The sequence below is a fragment of the Anarhichas minor genome, unplaced genomic scaffold (assembly GCF_050575085.1).
Source record: "Anarhichas minor isolate MPS153535 unplaced genomic scaffold, ASM5057508v1 ptg000043l, whole genome shotgun sequence".
In the NCBI taxonomy this organism is placed as follows: domain Eukaryota; kingdom Metazoa; phylum Chordata; class Actinopteri; order Perciformes; family Anarhichadidae; genus Anarhichas; species Anarhichas minor.
In genome coordinates this window covers 5,595,795-5,616,362 of record NW_027466489.1, presented here as the reverse complement: position 1 = coordinate 5,616,362, position 20,568 = coordinate 5,595,795, and the positions used below count along the sequence as shown (strand labels likewise).

General features: G+C 41.9%; 1 protein-coding gene across 1 annotated transcript; it reads right to left on the bottom strand.

The window, feature by feature from the left end:
• Positions 1-248: 248 nt before the first annotated feature.
• park7 (parkinson protein 7) lies at positions 249-6,808 on the bottom strand. The gene is made up of 6 exons (XM_076110453.1): positions 6,625-6,808; positions 6,026-6,127; positions 5,526-5,585; positions 2,972-3,041; positions 1,412-1,498; positions 249-765 (listed from the first exon to the last, which is right to left on the bottom strand). Exons 1-6 carry the CDS (start codon positions 6,712-6,714, stop codon positions 605-607), a joined length of 570 nt encoding a protein of 189 aa, XP_075966568.1. The 5' UTR covers positions 6,715-6,808; the 3' UTR covers positions 249-604.
• Positions 6,809-20,568: the final 13,760 nt, after the last annotated feature.

Sequence of the window (20,568 nt, the reverse complement as noted above, 5' to 3'; positions counted from 1 at the left end):
AGGAGAGCCCCGCCCAGCTGGCTGCGGGCGAGCTGCCATTGGTCAGTTGGAATACAACTGCAGCCAGACTGAGGCTTCTTATTGGCCAGACCCAGCTGCCAATCTATTCGGATTCTTCTTCCCGCGTTCTAGGCAGCGCTCACAATACATTACATGGTGCAGCCTATATTTAGGTGTCAACAACTGCAGATGTGTGAAAACAAGTACACAGTGACCTTCAGTATTAAAATAACGTAGAGTAAGACAAATGTCAGCAAATTGATGTTTTAATGTCAAAGGAAACAATTCAAGCTGTCACAGTAATGAGCAATTTGTGGAAAAACTACAATGTAACAACATCAATTTAATCCAATTTGGAAAGCCTGTGAATCGACATTGTATTTTTATTTGCAAAAAAACCAATGGGTGTTTCTCATTGGCAACCAAAAAAGATAAAGGAAGACAATAACATGAACAGAAACATCCTCGTGTCCCCTAGGGAGAATGATTAGTCACTAGTGACTTTGACTCTTAGTGCCAGCTATGTTGGATTAGCTGTCTCAGTAGTGCAAGACGTCTACAGCGGGCAGTGCTGCTCGCAGGATGCCGGTGAACACGGCTACAGTCAATCTTTCATAACAAGAGGAGCCTTGACTTGAGCTGCAACCTCAGCCCCCAGAAGTTCCTCTACAATCGTCAGGGCAAACTCAAAGCTGGTTCCTGGCCCACGGCTGGTGATGTAATGTCCATCCTTCTGTACTCGAGCCTCTGAATATTTATAGTGGTCTAAAAAAAGACAGAGCAAAACCATGAGGATAATCACAACATGAGAGGTTCAAGATAAAGACTGAAAGCCACACAACACACTGTAATATATATTCTTACATATAGATCATCCAGCACCAGTTTAACTGACCCAGTTCTAGTATGTTCATCTGCTGTCATCTGAGTGGTGTGCTCTCTACACTACTGCATAGAGACATGACTTTCAATAGGCGAGAAAAAAAGCTAGTACAGCACCATCTGCTGCCCTTTGGAAATAATTACAATTCCTCATGTTTTGGGTTAAAGCTGGAAATGTTAGTCACTAGCTGTACTTTTCAGCAATACTTCCACCCTTTTTACCAGCCGCGACGACGACCCTGGACTTAGTAGTTGGAATTACCACAGAGGCAGTTTTGAGTTGCCAGGTGTTCATATTTCTGTTCGTCTATGGTCAGATTGCACTGCAATAGCGTCGCAACTGTGCAATATGCAGTCACGAAACTTCGAAAGGAGTGTAGCTGTGATGAAAATGAAGGTTGACGTAGTAGATTGGCGTGGTCCCAGCAAGGGGGCGAAGGGGACATTGCAGTCGCGGCTGGTGTGATCCCTTCAAAAGATGGTCTCTAGTGTTTGCAAGTGTTGTTGTTGTTGTTGTTGTTGTTTTTACCTCCAGCCATCATCTTCTCCTTCATAGCAGGATGTGTAGTGACTGTGCTGCCATACCCGATGCCATGTGCTAGAAGAGCAGTGGGACCTGCAGAAGAGCAAAGCATTTAACTGCTTCCTGTGATAAGGTGACACTTGTTCTGCTGCTTGTGTCGGTCCAGTTTATACAGAGTCGTGGGTAAAACACTATATCCTCAAAATCACTTCCCTCAAGCTCGACACTAAATCAAAATACAATGCTGCATTGAACAGTAGGAACTGCAGTTAGTACACAACAGTATTTATAAAAAGGTGTCGTCAGCTGTGCCATTGTTTCTAAGAATACTCGTACAATATAGAGTTTCACCCTCTCTCCAAAGACTCTGCAGCACATTGAAAGGAGAGGAGAAGAAAAAAAAGGAGAGGCTGAAGACATTGACTGCTGCTGCATTAACTTTGGCAACGTCCTACCACTGCAGTGAGCTCATCCAAAAACTGTTAATAAATAGAAAGTTATTGATTATGCTACTTGGCTGCCTTCCCATGCAGTCTAAAGATTACACTTTCCCGTGGCAGAACAGAAGACTGACAGTTAAAGCCGAGCTACTCCTGTTACAGAAAGTCCCCACCCAGAGGACACCCGCCTGGGAGAGAGAGACCTGAGAACCAGAGGCAGACATGGAAATAAAGGGTTATGATGACCAACTCTCTATTTGTGTCTATGTTTTGTGGACTTGCATGTAACAAATATTAGCTCAAAAAGAGAAATAGACAATAAAAGGCTCATCCTGCTAGTTGTTTTTTTTTTTTTACACTCATTGTTTTGGTTTTTAATAAAGTGCTTTTTGAACTGACTTTTTTTTTTACATCACGATAATAATTTGCATTATAGGGCAGAATAATATGTCTTGCAACTGGCCCTCTTCCTGGCAGGTTCATTAAACTGTATATTCCTGTGAGGGTTTCAGCAATTTTCTAGGACATCCTTCAATCCACTTTGCCGCATTGGTCCCCGTCCCTATTCAAAATGTCCTTCCAATGTCCTTCCTCTGCATATGGAGGCTTTCAAAAATAAATGTCAGTGCTTGTGGGTTCACTCAGGGACAAGTCATTAATCAAACCCTCACTCTTTCATTCCAAATGCCAAAAGGGAGGGTCACACTTGATCGTATATTAATCTGCTAACTGTATATTTTTTTAAATGTTGTTAGGATATATGATAAACTCTTTCTAGGGCACATCCAGTTACTAAAATACCAGACATCCACTGCCATGAGCATACAACAACTGACTAATCCAATTTACTGGCACAATATTAGCTTGATACATTTAAAACCACAGTATCAAACAGTTTGTGTTGTTTCTAGCCAAAATGTTCACAGGTCTCATGATAGCATAGTGCAGTGTTTATTAATTTGTGTCAAACTGGTTTGATTTGATATGGAAAATTAGTACATTTAGTGCTCCATTACTGAAAGCCTCTGAATTAAGTGCACTGTGAGGAATTTACATCCATTTGTTCAAAGCAACAACACGATGCTACTGTATAATTATGACTTTGGTGTGTTTTCACAGACTGTACCTGCACAGATGGCTGCAATCAGGCCTTTTCTGGCATCTTGATCCTTCAGCAGCTGCTTCACTGCAGCAGACTGCAAGAGAGCATGCGAAGCAGATGCACACAGAGTCAGGAAGTCACTTGCAGGCCGTGTGATTGCACAGTGGATATGCCGACTGTATAATCATTGGAAATAACTGGCAATGTGTGTGAACACATCAAAAATAAACCATCACTGTTTCAATACAACCACAGATTTATTAAAACAAAAGCAGCATCTCAACTAAACACGGATTTTGCCGGATCTCATTTGTCAGATGCACTTGATTAAAATACTGACTTTAGTATCCGTTCTACTTCCTGAGAGCATCGTAAGAGTGAGCATTCACTGCTGTATGCACGGAGGCAGAGATAATGAGAGAATACATCAAAATCTTCTTGTAATCTCAATTCTGAAGCCCCAGAATATATGTTTAAAGGGTGCATGTACAACCAATGATGATGGAAAGAAATACATTAAAATGAACTCAATTCTTTATACTTATCAACTCAGTGCTGCGTGTTTTATAACACGACTATCGCCCCAGTAAAAGACATTTTCTAAGTTCATTTACTAAACCACATATACGGAGTCAGCCTCCATCTGGTGAAACCACATCGATTCATGAGAGAGTGAATCACTGAAACTCTAAATTATGAGCAGCTCATAGTGGCATCTGAGAAAAACTAAAAAGAAATCACAGATTAAGGAAAAGCATTGGAGAAATGAGCCAGAGGGAGTTTCGTATAGAGCTGAGCGATTGAGGAGGAAAAGCAAACTTACAAATCGACAAATCATTTATTTTCAAATCCATATATGTGTACGAAACAAAGCGTTACCCTGTGAAAGGCATATTCCTCTAAGATTATCAATGAAAGTGGGAAAAACAACAATTTAATTCTCAACCATCGATCGCCTATTGCATCCTTCCCAGCTTCGTGACCAAATATACCTCACAGTCAAAATGTGAGGAGCTTGGGTTAGGTTAGATAGTATTGCACATTCTGTCCATAATCAATAAAAATCTGACCGTTAGAGTCTCTTCGAGAAATTAGAATTCTGGTCAAATGAGTGAAGGAGGGACTCCGTATAATCAGCATGCAGTTGAGGTCTTCCACTGGATGCTTATATGCAATTTCCACTATTTTCTTTTCTTTTTTTGGACAGTTTTACTTGTGATGTATTAGATATTGTTGATTGCTTTCTAGAGACCGATGCACTTTAAACAGCTCTGGTCAAGCCTCTACTCCAAAAACAATATTCTGGATTCTTCTGTTTTGAGCAACTTTAGGCCTATTTCCAACCTGCCGTTTTTTTTTTTAAACACGATATTGGGAAAGGCAGTATTTAAACTGTTAGATGCATTCTTACAACAAGATCGATGAGACATTTCAGTCCGCTTTCAGAAGGGGACGCAGTGCCGAGACGGAGCTTGTAAAAGTAATAAATGATCTTAGAGTCCAGATAATAAAAATGTCTCCATTCTTGAACTTCTTGATCCAAGCGTTGTATTTGATACAGTCACGAGATACTTCTAAAACAACTTGACAATTGTGTTGGTCTCCCAGAAACAAACTCCCATCACAAATAAGACAAGCAGCCTCTGATGATTGATTGAAGAAAAAGCTCAAAACTTATTTTACAATCTCGGTTTTAATTTCACTCCATTTGACCATCAAATGATGCAGGTTGTGTACCAGACTTGTCACGTGCTCTTTTGAAGTCTCTGTTTACTTCCTGAATGTTTGCCCAATCCCCTCAAATCCCAGAAACAAAACACAGCTGTGAGATTCACACTCCTAAACACATCTTCGACAGATCTGGCAACCACATGTTGTGAAGTGAACGCCCGGGGAGGGAGAGTGCGACATCTAGTGGCTGAACGTTATCATTGTTATCAATAGCACCTTTAATTAAGGCACGGTCACACATGCGCAAATGCAGGCCACTAACCGAGATGAGATTCATCCTTCAATTTCACCAAAGTTGAACCCCACGTGAATGCTAAAATTCTAATTTCCTTTGCTAACAGAAGCAAATATTGTTTCACCCCTTTGCTCACCCACAGTTGAAGTAAACGGTGAGCGAATATTCATTTTGCGCACGTGTGACCAGGCCTTAAACTCTTAACAAATTAAGCACAAGGATGTTTTTTCCCCCAAAACTTTAACTTTGATTGCTTTTTATTTAGTCACAACTATTATAGATTATAGTTCTATAGAGGAATATTTGAAACCAAGTTTTCCAGCAAATTTAGGCAATGTATGTTCCTGATATTGTTATTCAACTTGGCTTGCTTTGCTACTAATTTTCACATTATTAATTGTAAGAATATATATTTTTTTCACATGGGATTGACAATGGCATGACATTTCTTCTTCCAAAAGGGGATATAATGAGAGATACAGTTTAAGAACCACTGGGCTACTCTACTGTAACCCGGGCTCTTAAAAAAGAAAAAACTATATGTGATCGGTACTCTAACTTAAAAAGACCATAAAAAAACACTTACAGGAAGGAGATCTGAGTGTTTCTCACCTCTGCTAGATTCTGGGCCCCTGGCATTCCTCCTGGCAGAAGCACCACATCGTACGGGCCCTGGGAGACAAACCATGATTGATAAAGAGAAACTGTGAGGTTTGATATTGTAGGTAACTATTCAGAAACAGAATCATTGGAGGATTTCACGATTAGAAACAGGGTTATTGCCTAGAAAGTTTTCACATATAAGAAATTAGTCTTGGTGTTTAGTGCATAACAATAAACATACAGAAAAATGTAGAGAAAATAAAAGATAAAAGCAAGTACTAAGTAAAAGATATTGTGCAATATATACATTTTAAAAATGAAGAGCTGAATTGTTTTGTGCAGGAATGTGCAAAATACTGTCTGAGAAATACGCAAAAGTTCACAAAGTTTTATTCAACATGGTTTGATTAATGGAACGGATTAAACTGAAATCCATACATTACAAAATATGAAATATAGCAACTGTTTTAAGGTTTAATGAGAGAATTGTAGACGGATGCTGAGCCCACCTGTGTGCTGGCCTCTTCCAGGCTCGCATCAGGACAAATGACGACGTTTCTGCTGCACTGGACTGGCTCTTTGCCCGTCAGCCCTGCAACCGTCACTGCAATCTACAGGTGTGGGTAGGTCATATAACAAGAACATTAGCATAAAGGCATGACATGGCATCCTGTCTGTATATATGGCTGATGGAGACTTTTATTTTGAAGGCCATCAAATGGGGGAGAATGACGCTGGACTTTGACATTTAAGTTGGCCTCTTTCTGCACTCGCTTTAAAGGTTATGAGTGCGTCAACAGTCATCCAGATACCGTATTATACATCAGTATAGCATTACAATTCTAACATCAAAACTGTGACCGGTCAAGTAACGTTAATACAACGATATTGCTTCCGTTAGTTATTTAATAATAACGTTAAGTTTTACAAATTATTTCAATCATGATCACAGTGACTGCATGTCTAAATGAGGCTGTGGTGTTGTGGACTGACTACAGGAGGTGGCTAACGTCAATATACAACTCATGCGAGCTGGCTAAACGATGCTGCTCAATGGTAGTATTAGCTAGCTAGCTAAGTGACTGCTAGCATACAACAAGTCACAAACCCCGGCTCTACGCATGATGTCCACGGGGATGACCGTTTCCATCTCCTCTGCACCTTTAGACAGGATCACCAACGCCCTCTTGCCTGCCATGGTTAGCTTGTAGGTATGCTACTGGCAAATGCAAAGACGCTAACTTCAGTGTGCAACTGGTTCGCTCTGCGATGAGGTTTTGACAGGAGGAGGGTTGCCAGGCTGCGTCCCTCTATCCCCCTTTCAAAGACAGCGCTCCATGAACCCCTGCCTACACCGATAAAACACACATGTCAAGTATGACTCATTACCTACGAAATTAGTTTCACGGCTTCAACCAAAGTATGAATCAAAGGGATATGAACTGTGGAATTAATATGAATAACTGCAACAACCTGCAACAAATAAGGAATGTAAGATGCTTGTGTCCTCTGCAGGGGTAGTTTTGGAAGCTCAACCAGATTTTAGCAGCTTTACATTTAAATTGTGATAGTACCATATTGTACGTGTGTAAAAAGTTTGAGGACAAATGTTTGGCCATCAGATTAAGCATGGTCACAAATACTGGACTCACACTAGAGATTAATTATTTAAACGTAAGTCATTGATAAGAATAACAATGATAATATTATTTGTCGTGAAAACACGTCTGGTCGATTTCAGTGTTTGTTTTAATAAACCGTAAGCATGAGCATTAAAATGATTATTCAGTTTAATTTGTGCACGTATACAAGAAACACCACTATTGCATTCTGAAGGCGATCCAGCTTTTGTTTCCATAAAAACTACCCTCATAAGATGATGAATGTATAATTACTGTATGGTACACCACTAGAAACAAAACATTCCTAGTCAGGGATACTTTATCTACAGGCAGCCACATCAAAGCATGGAGCATAAAATGGCCTTGAACAGTCACTACGTACTTTCTGCCAGTAGGTGGAGGCATTAACCAAAGATTCCTGAGGGGACGTCAAGGTAAGCTTGAGAATGAAGTTTACATTAAACAGTAACCTTCACTGTCTTGAATTTAAGGAGAGTGAACCTCGGAGACAACTCCACAAATGCTATTTTTAAAAACATGAATCCACGTATCAGTTAATGCCAGTTAATCACAGGTTTATGATCAGCTGTAAATTACTATGCAGAGAGCTAATTCAGGAGCATAATTAATGTGGTTTTGAAAACAACACCAGGCAGCAGGACACCGGGTTCACCAAGTTCTTCAAGATCTGTCTGAGAACGTCTGCACCAAACTCTTAAAACAGTGAGGGAATCATATTCCAGTGTAAATCCTAGACTTAATGTCTGGGGATTTGGCGTGCAGGCACCCATCCCCGTTAATGTGCCTCTGTGCATTCTGCTGCTGAGATCCACTTTCATATTTGTGCGACAAACTAGAGCCCAGTGAAACAGCAGATTAGACAAAAGCGTAGGGGTTGCTGGCAGCAGGTTGTTCATTGCGTGCCTGTGAGTGAATCCAAGAGGCAGCGGTGATTACCAACATATGCAGCTGGGGATCAACTGAACCAGACCCGCGGTGACACTCGAGCTAATTTCCATACATTAATTCACTTATGTACATTTACTAATTCCTTTCAGTATGTAGTCATAAAGTGCAGGATTACACTGAGGGAATATTTCAAAGTGACAGATAGTCAGGGGGACACGTAATGTCTGAGACACTGAAAACAAAGGGTTTGACCAACAACTGACGAATTGCAACTATTTGCACAGGGCTTCAACGTCTCCTCTCAAGCAGGTTCAACTCTTAAAATAAAGCAATCCCTGGAAAATAATGAAAACACATTAAAGAATAAGTCTGGCGATTTGTATTTTCATCATTGACAAAAAAAAAGCCCATTAAAAAGACCAAAACTATCAATAAATGGATCTGACAAGTATTGTCTCTGTAGCCAAAGCTGAGCTTATTCCTTTGTGCCATAGATGACTACAGTTATCTTCAAACTTTTAAAAACATTTATTTGAGCCACATTGTTGCCCTGGATTTCTTTATTACGATAAACACTGTAGTTTATTCAGCCAGTCAGTCCCACATACACCGCCCTGTTGTCACGAATGAGTATAGCACTTATTATTCCATGACAAAAGTTCAGTAGGAAACAACATTTGGTTTTGGTCTTTTAAATATAATACAATGCTAAACATATCCTTTAAAAAGGCAAAAACACTGCAACATGCTTTGGAAAATGGCATATAGTTTGCATATGAACCAAATATACAAAATGTTATGAGCCAATAGTCGCATGGTAGAAAATGGTGATTAACTGTGTATATGGTACATGCGGTACAGAACAGTTTGTATGTTCTTCTTGGGATATTTGAGATTGGCCTGTTGAGTAAAAGGGTGCACATCAGTGGATTCCTTTGCGTATTATTATTTCTCTCTTGCTCCCTCATGCCTGCTCCACGAGGCCTTGCTCTGCTTTATCTGGCCCTTCGCAGAGGTCTCCTCGAAAACCTGAAGGGCTTCTGGAATCAAACCTCCGGGGAGTCGAGAATACAGAAACATCTTTTTTATAAGACGGGGACAGAGGAAAAAGAAAATCCTCAAACTGAAATGAGGGAATTCCACAAATTACCATTTGTCACAAAGTAATCCTGTTACTATTGCAAAGAATATGAAACGGTGTAAACATGAAAATAAACTGCTAATATGGATGTAGCTTACAAGCAGAGGCTCTGTTTAGTTGAGATACAGCTGCACAAACCTGTTTCAGATCCCCAGTAAGGAAGAGTGCCACAAAATTCAAAAGTGGTTCGAGAATATTTGCTTCTATGGGGATAGATTGAAATTTTCCGATGTTTTTCTTCATTTATTCTTTGCATTGCTACATTTCAACTCATTGTGGTCCAACCCTTCGCTAACTCTGACTCTTTCAGTGATCTAATGGCAGCATTAAGGGCTTACATTGCTGCAGTGAGAAAACTGATGAATATTTAGGAGCATTTTATCTTCCCATCTGTGCACAGGCTTTATCTTGTGTCTGTTTCACACATTGTAAGCCACTGAGCGCATGGAATGAGTGACAAGCATGTAATCTTGATTGCATCTTGACGCTATTACCTTATGCCGCCAAGTGCTCAGGTGACAGCTGGGGGACAGTGAGGAGATCTGGGGGAAAAGGTGACATTGAATTTATTGCACCTGTGTCGACAGTCAGCAGCCCCATGCAGACACAAGATGGCGCCAGTTGAGTAGACTAGTTCAAAAAGCAAGGCCAAGCGTGTGAGAATATTTTCAACAATAATCTCTGCAAATTACATAAAGAAAATAATACGAAAGGAAAGTTGACTTTGTAAAGGTACAACAAAGACAATTCGTTCTCCTCTATGTCAAATCATCAAAAGTTTTCAGATGTTCAGTATATTTTACCAACTAAAGATGAACTGAACAAAGATGTGTTTGGATGTTTGTCTCAACATCAGTTTCACAATTTGTTTTAAATGCTTTGGAATTATTCAAAATGAAATTCCCATAACGCATGAAAAATTGTTTTCAGCTACAGAGGCAGTATTACAAATTAAGGCGACACATTAATGTGTTGTTTAGATTATTAGGTATATTTGACAACATGAACCACAATTGCCTCACAGTCATTTCTAGTTTAAATAATCTGCCTTTCCTCAAATTATGCCCTAATCCGTGCGTTACGAGGGGGGCAAAAGTGACTCTCCTTTTTCTTTATTCTCCCTCTCTGTCTCAGTGAGTATCAGTCTGTTTTTCTCTCAGCTTGCCTCTATTAGATGCCTTAATGCTGTACAGCGTGGCCTATCTTCAAACAGGAATGCTGATGATCGCCCTGCAGCGGTGCTTCCCCCCCCCCAGCCCCAGCCCCGGCCCCGGCCCCGGCCTGCTCCTCTACACAGAGGGCAATAAAGACACAAGGAGGATTAGTGTTGTGTGCCTAACAAAGTGGTTGCCAGAGAGTGAGAGGGCCATGCCCATGGGCTCAACCGCAACCCTGCTCAGCTCCACTCGGCTCTGTCGAGGTCCCCCCCTGCTTGGGCTTCCCTAAGGTCCGCTCCCTCTCAGGGAGCTCTGTGGATGTGTGATAGACTCTGAGTGGGTGAATTTATGTTGATGCTAAAGAGGCAGAGGACGCAGACAGATAATCCACAGCTTAAGCAGTGCTGTAGTAACTTTCCCCCTTAAACAAGGGAACATATGTGCAAACAGTTAAATTTAATTCAATCACATACTCAGGCTGTGCATATTTTTCGCTAAAGACTTTCCCACAGTGAACTTAGACAAAAAAAGTTCCAACTCTTTGACTAGTAGGCACTTAAAAATTAGCATGAATAAACACATGATGATTTAGTTTAGCCTACACAGGAACCTGTGTCTTTCTGTGTTGGTTTATCCCACTCACCATCCAGTGGGAAAAAAACATGGTTTGTGATAGAGCACGGGTAGGTTAAAGACCTTGCAGTATGTTTATGGATATCTCTCCCACTATAACCAGTGTGCTTGTATAAATTGAACACCATATAATTGTACAAGTCTGATGAACAGAGGCGCCGTGGTGTTGTAAATGTCGTCACATTAGATAGGAGTGTTACATCTGAGATTACTATGGAGGAACATGTCTGTGGGTGCAGGCCTGTGAGGACAGTAGCCTCTGGTTTGATGGAGAGCCGTGTACAAGACAGGACAGGTGAGCCAAACAGCTGTTACCCCCGTTTTTCCTTAAAAACCCCAGCGTGACAGATCAGGCCGTGGCTCTCACACATTACGGCCCGCTTTTCACACGGTAGCTGTCTCAGGCCACGTTACACACGTCTTTTAGATGGTCCACTTTGTGCGTTAGGTAATGAAATTTACTACGGAGACCCCCGAATATGCAGACATATGGTGGCTATTAATGCTCCTTTCTCCCCTTTCAGCTGCAGCCCTCTGCCAAACAGTAAGGTCTGTTCCCGCCTGTCTGTTTTGGGTCCTCTTCACTCTTCAAGCTGTTTGCCTTTTACCTCTGTCACGCCAACCAGGATTCACACAGCAGCATGAACTGCTGCGTGCAGAAGACAGGCCAAGTTCTGTTAATACTTGGCTAAGTTTACATGTTCATTCACACTTGATTATGGGGGAAGCCCTGTGTTCTGAATGGTTTCAGTATGTCAGAGAGGCACAATATGGAAGGGGTTATCCCTTTAACTGTAGATACACAATGGAAATCCAATACTCAACAAAAATATTGTTATATTATTTCCAAAATAAATTTAGAAAAAAGTGCATAGAAAAAAGAAAGAAAAGCAAGCGTTGTCCACTTGGGGTTTCACCTTGCTATATTTGCGTTTTTCCCCCCCGACGCAGTGTCTGCCATTTTCATAGCTTCCTCTTGGAAACAAGCTTACGATCTGACACCTGGTCAGTACGTTTCTACAGAGGATGACGCCCAGAAATGTCCCCCACTACAACACACTTCTAGTGATAAATGATTGAGAGGATTATTTTTGTATAAGTCTGCACAGTGCTGTGATGTAGTCAAGACCACCTAAACTGGTTGCAAGTCATGTCCAAGACCAGAATGTATTGAGATTGTGACAAGACGAAACTTTGGGGGGTTGAGAGTCCCACACTGCATGACACGTGTACAATACAATCGGGAACATACAAACCACTGAGGCACTTCCAAAGTTGATCTGAAAGATCTACATTTCCTTAAAACCAAACACAGAAAACAATTGAAGATTCACCTCTTTTATTGCCGTATGTGTGTTTGTGTGTAAGTGTACCATGATATGTCTTGATAAAAGGCATTTCAGAGGTGAATTTTACATGAATTTTCTTTTTTTTATGAGCAATCACAGTAAAGATATTAACAATAAATCAGACAATGCACAATTAGGTGATATCCCCACAGTTGTGGTCTTGAAATGAAATCCAGAGTCTTCTTTGTCTGAGTCCAAGACGAGGCAGAGTAAAAATGTGTTTGATCCCGAGACCAGTCTCGAGAACTACACCACTGATAAATTGTTTTTTAGGAAAGTACTCGTTGTGCCTTTAAATACCTTGATCAGAGGAGTTTTATTTCTATGTGGTATTACTTCATACGTTTGCAACTCAAATTTAGCAAAAAATTCTGATTCTGTTCAGGTTTTTTCCCGTTCAGGCTTCCGGATTGATGGCAGCAATACATTTCATTCTTTGAACAATGTACCGGAGCCACTCCGAAAACTGATGTTGAAATATCCTTTTTCCATTCCTTGGTAATGGAAATGGATGCTGAATAGTCTCCCTCTGCAACATATTATGGAGGTAAAAAGGCATGCAGGTGTAGTCTATTTTTACCTGCATAAGCCTTTATAGATTAACACAGTTTACCAGTCCCTGCTCAGCTTTCCGTACACTATCCCAACTCTGAAATTAACCGGATTCTACTCACTTAATCTCCTACTTTTTATATAAATGCATACTGCATTATCTGACTTAATGTGTGAGACGTTTCCAAACAATTTTCCTTTAAAACTTCTGCAAAATCGGTATGAAAACATTCCCACGAAAATGATGACTTCTTTATTGTTGTCGAATGGGGTATTTGCAGCTTGGAGTGTAATTTTCGGGGTTATGGGGGAGACACACTGCCTATAAAAAAATCCTATGCAATCTCAATTAAGTCTTTTTTTCTCCCGCTCTCTATTCCCACACTTTTGATTTCCACTTTAAAAGCAGAGTGATGTATCCCAATGATTGGAAATGTTCAATGCACTTCTGGAAGTGGGTGTACTGTCCTGTATAGATAAGGTTGCAAATGCAAGATCTGTCTCTCTGAAATAGAAGCCTGATAAACAGTGCTGTCTCTCCCAGACACAGTGGGAGAGAAGTGTGCTCGGATGGAAGCCTTTGAGACCAGCCTTTTTAATATCGGCGCCGCTGTAACATCAGTAAGGTGACATTTCGGCAGCACCATCAAGATCCAACAGTGGCCATGCTGCTTCGACAATCAATTATCCATGCATAACATCCCAGCAGTGTGTGCGACATGAATCAGTCCTGGACCAGGCTTCTCCTCTGCCTTGATTCTCAAGAAAAGGGAGACCTTTCATTCGACCCTTAAGAAAGAGAGAAATGCTCTGTGTGCTGATAAGGGAGCAAAGAGAGGAAAGTCATGGGGAAAAAAAGACAGGTAAATCAGCGCTGATATTTATTTGCATTATCTTGAAAGGAGCTCAAATTGGTTTTATCCCAGAGAACACAATGACCATCTCCTAGCAGTGACCAACGCTCTGATTGAAAGGGGCGGAATACATTCTTTGTATAGCTTGGTGGACTACAGGGAAGAATGCATGTTATCTTTAGCCCAAGGAGAAGGAAATACATTTCACAGCACACATTGCTCATATCCGTTTTTGAGATCAGTTTAGTTGTTATATGATTGCTATCAATGTAGTAGCCTTATGTAATTTACTTCGACAAATATCTGACACGAATGACATCCCTTCAGCAGACTGTGAGTTCTCACCGTACTTGCGTTCCTCTTCCTCGGCTCAGAACAGGTTGTTCATAATAGAAGGAGATAATAAATTCCTGGGCATCCATCAGCAGGCCCTTTAGGCCAAAAACCACTGCCACATTGGGCTTTGTTGTAGCTTATAATAAAGTGCCACACATCTGTATGTATTAAATGGTAGCAATTGAAATGTCTTGCAACAAGCTTCTGGTAAAAAGTGGGATTTCCTCTGTCACTTTGATGGCTCTACAACATATCTTGTGGGAATCAGACCACAGTGAGTTCTAAGTTCAGTCTACATACAACCTGTGTGATAAATGTGTTCGATTTTGGGTCCTGAAACCTCACAGTAAGTGAAATCAGAGTCAGAGGACCCAGTTTGGTGCAGCAGCCTATACTCCCTGAACCCAGAAGCTTTCTCCAGTGTTTGAGAAAACAGCACCATTCCCCCGCTCGCCCTCATTTCCATCTGTATGCTATCACTTGGCTGTCAGCGGCCGGATTGGCCTGTAGTTCGCAGGATGAAAGGGAGAGAGATCCTGTTGAGTGAATAATCTTGCCAGTTTACAGAAGAGAGTGGATGTCAACTTGACAGACTGTGAGTAGCACACAGATTTGGGATTCATGGGCAATCCCATAGTCCCTTTAAGTCTGGACGTGTGAATGTGAAATCAATAGTACATCCATACAACAGTTTGTTTGCTGGACTCTGGAACGCTTTGTTATGAAAATAAGAGTCATGGATCTTTTCCCTACGGATTGAGGACACAGAAAAGGGCACCGTAAACATGGTACCGCAGCATGAAAATCCTGATCTTTCTCTCTTTTCTTTTTTTTAAAGAAAAGCATGCACTATTAAAATATATGTATTCACCAACATAATGTATTTCAAAAACATGAAAGCAGTGCGAATGATCAGGAACCGTGTTAGTGTTAATATGAAACCTCTCTTGTGTAAAATAGCTAATTATATTCTCTGTGAATGGGTTAGTTTTAATTACCATATTCACCTGCGCTGCTTCAAATGAAACTTGTCACCCTGAAGGTAAAGCTCACCATTTGAAACATCTCCTCAGGACTCTATACATCTACACACAAACCACCTCAACCTCAGCCACAATGTCACAACGATCTGTATCATAGGAGGCATTCAATAGACTTCTATGGCACCTTCACAGACATCCGCACATGCTTCACCGTTTACATATAACATAGCTGTCTGGGTTGGCACCGCCATCATGCCCTGCTGTTTATTTGATATGCAAAGGAGTGCTGTGGAGCAGCTCCACGGTCTCTGCTAAAGTACTTTACTCCTCACATAACCCAAAGTGGCAGCAGCAGCATCAGGATGAGCTCCAAGAGCGAGGTGGCTCCCTCTCAGTAATTTATAATGCACTTAACTCCTCTACCCTGTTGATTGTATGCATAACCAAGAATCAAACACGAGGCAAAACAAATAAAAAAATGCCACTTTTTATTCCGGTTTAACACCTTGGAAAGCACAAGTCTTTCATTATGTTCCCGCTCATTCACATCAGGGCCTGTGTGGAACAGAAACAGGGATTACGGTGGCAAAGGAAAACCACTTCAAACTGCTTCCATGAACACCGTCAAAGAAAAGCCTGGGTGAAAAAGAGCGAGGAAGGGAGAAATAAACACAAACGTGTCAGTTCAAGTGTGGTTCAATTTCAGTAGTTTGGAAAAATGTCAAAAATATCAATATTTAAAACAGTACAGCGATGTTAAATTTGTGAAACAGACACTGTAGGGTCTCGAACCACGCCTTTCACCCCAGTACGACAAGCCTGAAAGCCTTCCCAGAATACTGTGCTGCTGCCTCCAGCCGAGAGTCATATGGACTGCCCATCTCTCGGGGTGGAGACCATTATTAAATGTGCTCTGTGGAGGGCCTGCAGGTAGCTCCCAGGATCAGACACAGGGAGAGCAAGAGGGGGTTGTTTGGCTTAAGCGTTTTTTATTAGGATAGATGGAGACCTAAGCTCCATAACAGAGCTTCAGCCCTTTCTCCCAGACAGGGGCCCACTTTCCCTTCTCACTCTGCACAGGCACATATCAAAACACCAGCGCCTCACAGACACGCCGCTCAAAAATGGCATGTTCTCTTTTTTCACTTGGCTCAGCTTTCTCCCTGTCAAAATACAAATGCTCCATGATGGAATTCTGCAATTTCCTTTATCATCTTGCAACGAGCCCATTTCTCGACTTTTGAAACCCATAATTATTGTCACTGAAAACAAAAGTGCACAGGGAGGATTGACATCGAGACGATGTGTGTCCTTGTGTGTGTATGCAGTGTCAAATTAATGGCTTACTTTTTGAGAGCTTGTGAAACTCTGCTAGAGATTGTATTGTGTGTCTGCGCTCCAAAAACAAAGCTAACGAATACAGTGGGCAACTCAGCCAGATTGGAGTTTTGGCTCCACCCTGCAGTATTTGCTTTCTATTTTTTTTTCCACACAATGCTGCAGCACATATTAGAGCCAGCTGGCCAGATGACATACTTCCTCCTCTAGTACGATATGGTGACATGTGTAAGCCTGTTTTTACACTGCCCATCACTGACACCAGAACACTCTGAACATCTGCTCTGAACAAGGACAGTAAGTCGGGGAAGAAGACTGCCCGCAAACACCTCCATCCCATAATTTGATGACCAGGACCAGTTGTTAAAAATCTCTTTGATGGAAGAACTTCATGTGAACTTTACAGACCGCAAATGTTACAGCAGTTTTATATGTGGTAACCATCTTTGTGTGGCACAGGATTTCTCTGTCTGTCTTTAAAGTGTAATCGAAAGTATGGGCAAATATTTTACAGAAGACTTTACCGTGTCTTGACCCTGCTTGTTATCGTCAGAAGAATGCTGTGAACCCTGAAAAAAATGTTCCCATCTGGCTTGCCATCACTCCAACTGCTGCTGTTATACTTGTGGGAACTACAGTGGTCTCGCACTGGGCACAGAGGAAGAAAAAGAAGGAGGAATAGTAGGAGAGAGGGATGGATTCACTTGAAAGATCCAGCTGTTAGGCTTTCCGAACCCTGGGAAAGTCTGATACTGGTTTTAATGTATGGGTGAGCACCTCGCCAGCACATCAGCCTGACTTATAAAGCCTCCTTAAAAATGTAGGGAACAGGTGGACGGGGAAGTTTGGCAAAGGGTGAAAAAGGCTGAATGCCAGGTCAGTTCTCACTGCCAACATTAAGTGTTGCTTTGAAACTCCCCCGCCCCCCTCCCCCGCTATTTTTTTTACTTTCTGCAGTGCAGTAAATCACTTTTTTATTCCTCCACATTAACATCTATTAAAGTACAGTTCTTTACATTGATCTCTCTCCCTTTAATGCATGAGTTATCCACATGTTATCACATGCGCTGTATGTTGTACGCAGTAGTTTGTGTCAGTATAGGCACAAGGATGTGAATAACTCACTCCAAAGCTTTAATGTGGTGCAATGCGGGTGAGGTTTGTACAGCAGTGTTTATATTGACTTCTCTGTTTCTGTAATGTTTCAGTGAATAAAACAAACAGCCAGCCCCTCAATCCAGTTTTATCCATAACCTCTGAAATGAGACTTTATGTTTCATACAAACGCCATCTCGGTTACATCAATAATCCTGCAAATGAAATCGATTTCCCCTCCCGCTCTTCCAATTCTGATCACAGCTGGGTTCCCCATATGGAGTATTAATGGGGTGGAGCACCCCGAGCCTGATCTAAAGCTGGAGAATTCTGGGCACACCACAACATCAAATCCCACCGTAATTACCTTCATGCAAACACAGGGGCCCTCTCCAACACAATATGGGTTGAAGATTGGGATTTGTGTGCATTGTTTTTGACGCTGGAATTGATCTTGAAAATGATTTGGTGCAATTTACCAAGATGCTTAAGAAAATTGAAGAGCACTGACTGTGCGGCATACAAATGCCTTGTTGTGATGAGCACAATATACAAGCTCTAGGTGGCTCATCTACATTTTTGACAGCTATGACTTTCTGGTACAATACAACAATAGCTAATCATTGTGTTTTCCATAAATTCACATTACAGAGATCATGGATCTTGACAATCGTCACTCATCTTTTTACTTAACAAGAAATTCTCCAAATCGAAGACGAAACCAATTTAACCCATGCAGATGGCTAAGCAGCTGCTCCTTCTCAATTAGCTTACACATGTATTTGAGCCCAATTTTGGCATAGCAAATAAAATGCCATTTTGTCACTAGATTATGCTATCTGACATGAGGCTATTGTCTTAATTCCCCTAGGCTGTGGTGGAGAAAAATCACTAAACATACAGAGGGCCAGGCTATATCCTGTCTTACAGACGTCCCTATCCCATCATGCACACCCCAGCCTTCTCTCTCCAGCAGGTGGGGGTGGTCATGCACCACGCAACACGGTTATGGGTTTAAGTCTGAAATCTACATACTGAAATGACTTCAGCTCCCTTGCACAATGCCAAACTTGCTGGAAGTCTGATGAGTTTATTTCATCAATTCCAGAAATGCTGCAGAGAGAGAGAGAGAGAGAGAGAGAGAGAGAGAGAGAGAGAGAGTCTATTTCTACATACAATAGTCTGTGTCCATCATCTGAGTGTGTGTGTGTGTGTGTGTGTGTGTGTGTGTGTGTGTGTGTGTGTGTGTGTGTGTGTGTGTGTGTGTGTGTGTGTGTGTGTGTGTGCAGGCCCTTACATCCCCGCTGCATACATAGATGTGTGGAAGTAAGTTTGATGTGAATCCTCTCTGCCCTCTGAGTAGCACAGTGACTGCTGTCCATCTGCTCCAGGGTCTCAGGTGTGTGTTATCTTTTCCTGTGCCCCTGGGAACTTTCAACAGATATGCCAGTCAGCCCGGGCTGAACTGCTCTTGTAAATTACTCACTAAACAGCCCTGCCCTGGATTCTGCATTTGGGGGAAAATCAATTATTTGACCCCCCCTTACATTTCACAGTCCATTTTCAGCATGCTGGGGCCAATTACACCCAGCAGAAAGACTACTCTTTATGTCATTCCCACGATGACCTCCATCTTGCAGCTCCACACGGAGCACTGTTAATGCACCAACTACAAGCACTTGTGCCACGAAGGAGCGTGCTAATGCACTGGTTACCCACACTTTAGCCACACCAAGCACACAAATACAGCAGCTGAGAGGCAGTACCACAGCCGCACACAGCCAGCTGTAGTGTCTCTCAACTGGGAGGTGATCATCCCGTGTCCAGTGCACTGAGCGAACGCCACTGACGGTTTGACAGCCCTAATGAAAGCTGATTACCAGGAGGCATCTATTAATTTGTCCTTAATCATGACAAAGAGAGTCTGTGGCTAACAGCTGTGAAATGGCAGCCGCCGCGCGGAAATGAGGCTCAGGGAAAGGCCGGGGACAAGGGGTTAGGCCCTGCGCTGTCATTAACTGCCTGCCATTGTGTGTGCTCGCTCAGAGCTTAGCTACAGGTAACTCAATAAGATAACACGGACTGCACTCTGCTCTGGTCTTTGTGAAAAGCTATTGCTGTGAATCCTGGGTGGCTGGGCGAAGAATGGGAGGATATTGGTTTGCATGCTCCGAGCAGGAGCTCTTATGATCCAGGTGAGAAGCTGACAGTAACAGGTTTAAGCTCTGTTTCATTCATCTGCTGGAGGGGCGCTGAGGGAAAAGTCAATCACCGACTGAACAGGTTGCTGAATAAGGAACCGAGCTGGCTTTTCAAACAGACACAGTGCAGCAAATGTATGCTCAATCAAGCCCTAAATTTAGATGTTTTTAATAATATGCAGACATGAAGGACAGATCTACGTTTTGTTTGAAATGGATCGAAAACAAATAATCTCCACCTATTCCATGCAGGGAGGGCAGATGATAATGAAATCATCATATTGGAATATTTCCAACTGTGTCAAATCCTGGATGTAGCTGCTTTGGTGGACTGGGATAGTGATGCTCAGAGGAGGAGGCCCCCCATATGAGTCCAAATGATCTGCCTGACTAGAGTTGCTAATGTGCTTTATACGACCCTGAGGTCACTTATAGGTTCCACTTGGGAAACATTGGGAGGGTGGGGGGGGGATAATTATAGTGGCTGTCACAAGGTCTGTGATCTAACAACACCGGAATATTAACTCACACAATGATTTATCACGAGACTAATGATTTTTGAATTTGTGTTTAGTTGGCACAATAACAAACACATGTTTTTGAGTGTAAAACACCACCGATGAAAGGCCTGAGCTACAAGTAAAACGTAAAATGATACCTGCTATAGTTGCGAAAGCACCTGAAACATTTTTTTGGCGATATTACCTGAATGGGAACAATTCTGCACATTGTCACTTTCTCATGAGAAACTGTGTCCAGTCCAGAAAAGGTCCAACAGAAATACGTTGTTCATGTCGGATCCAAACACCCACTGGGATTAGACTCTCCACCAGTCGGTTCTTAGTTCATCATAGTCGTGGCAAAAACCCAGTTTAATCCTGG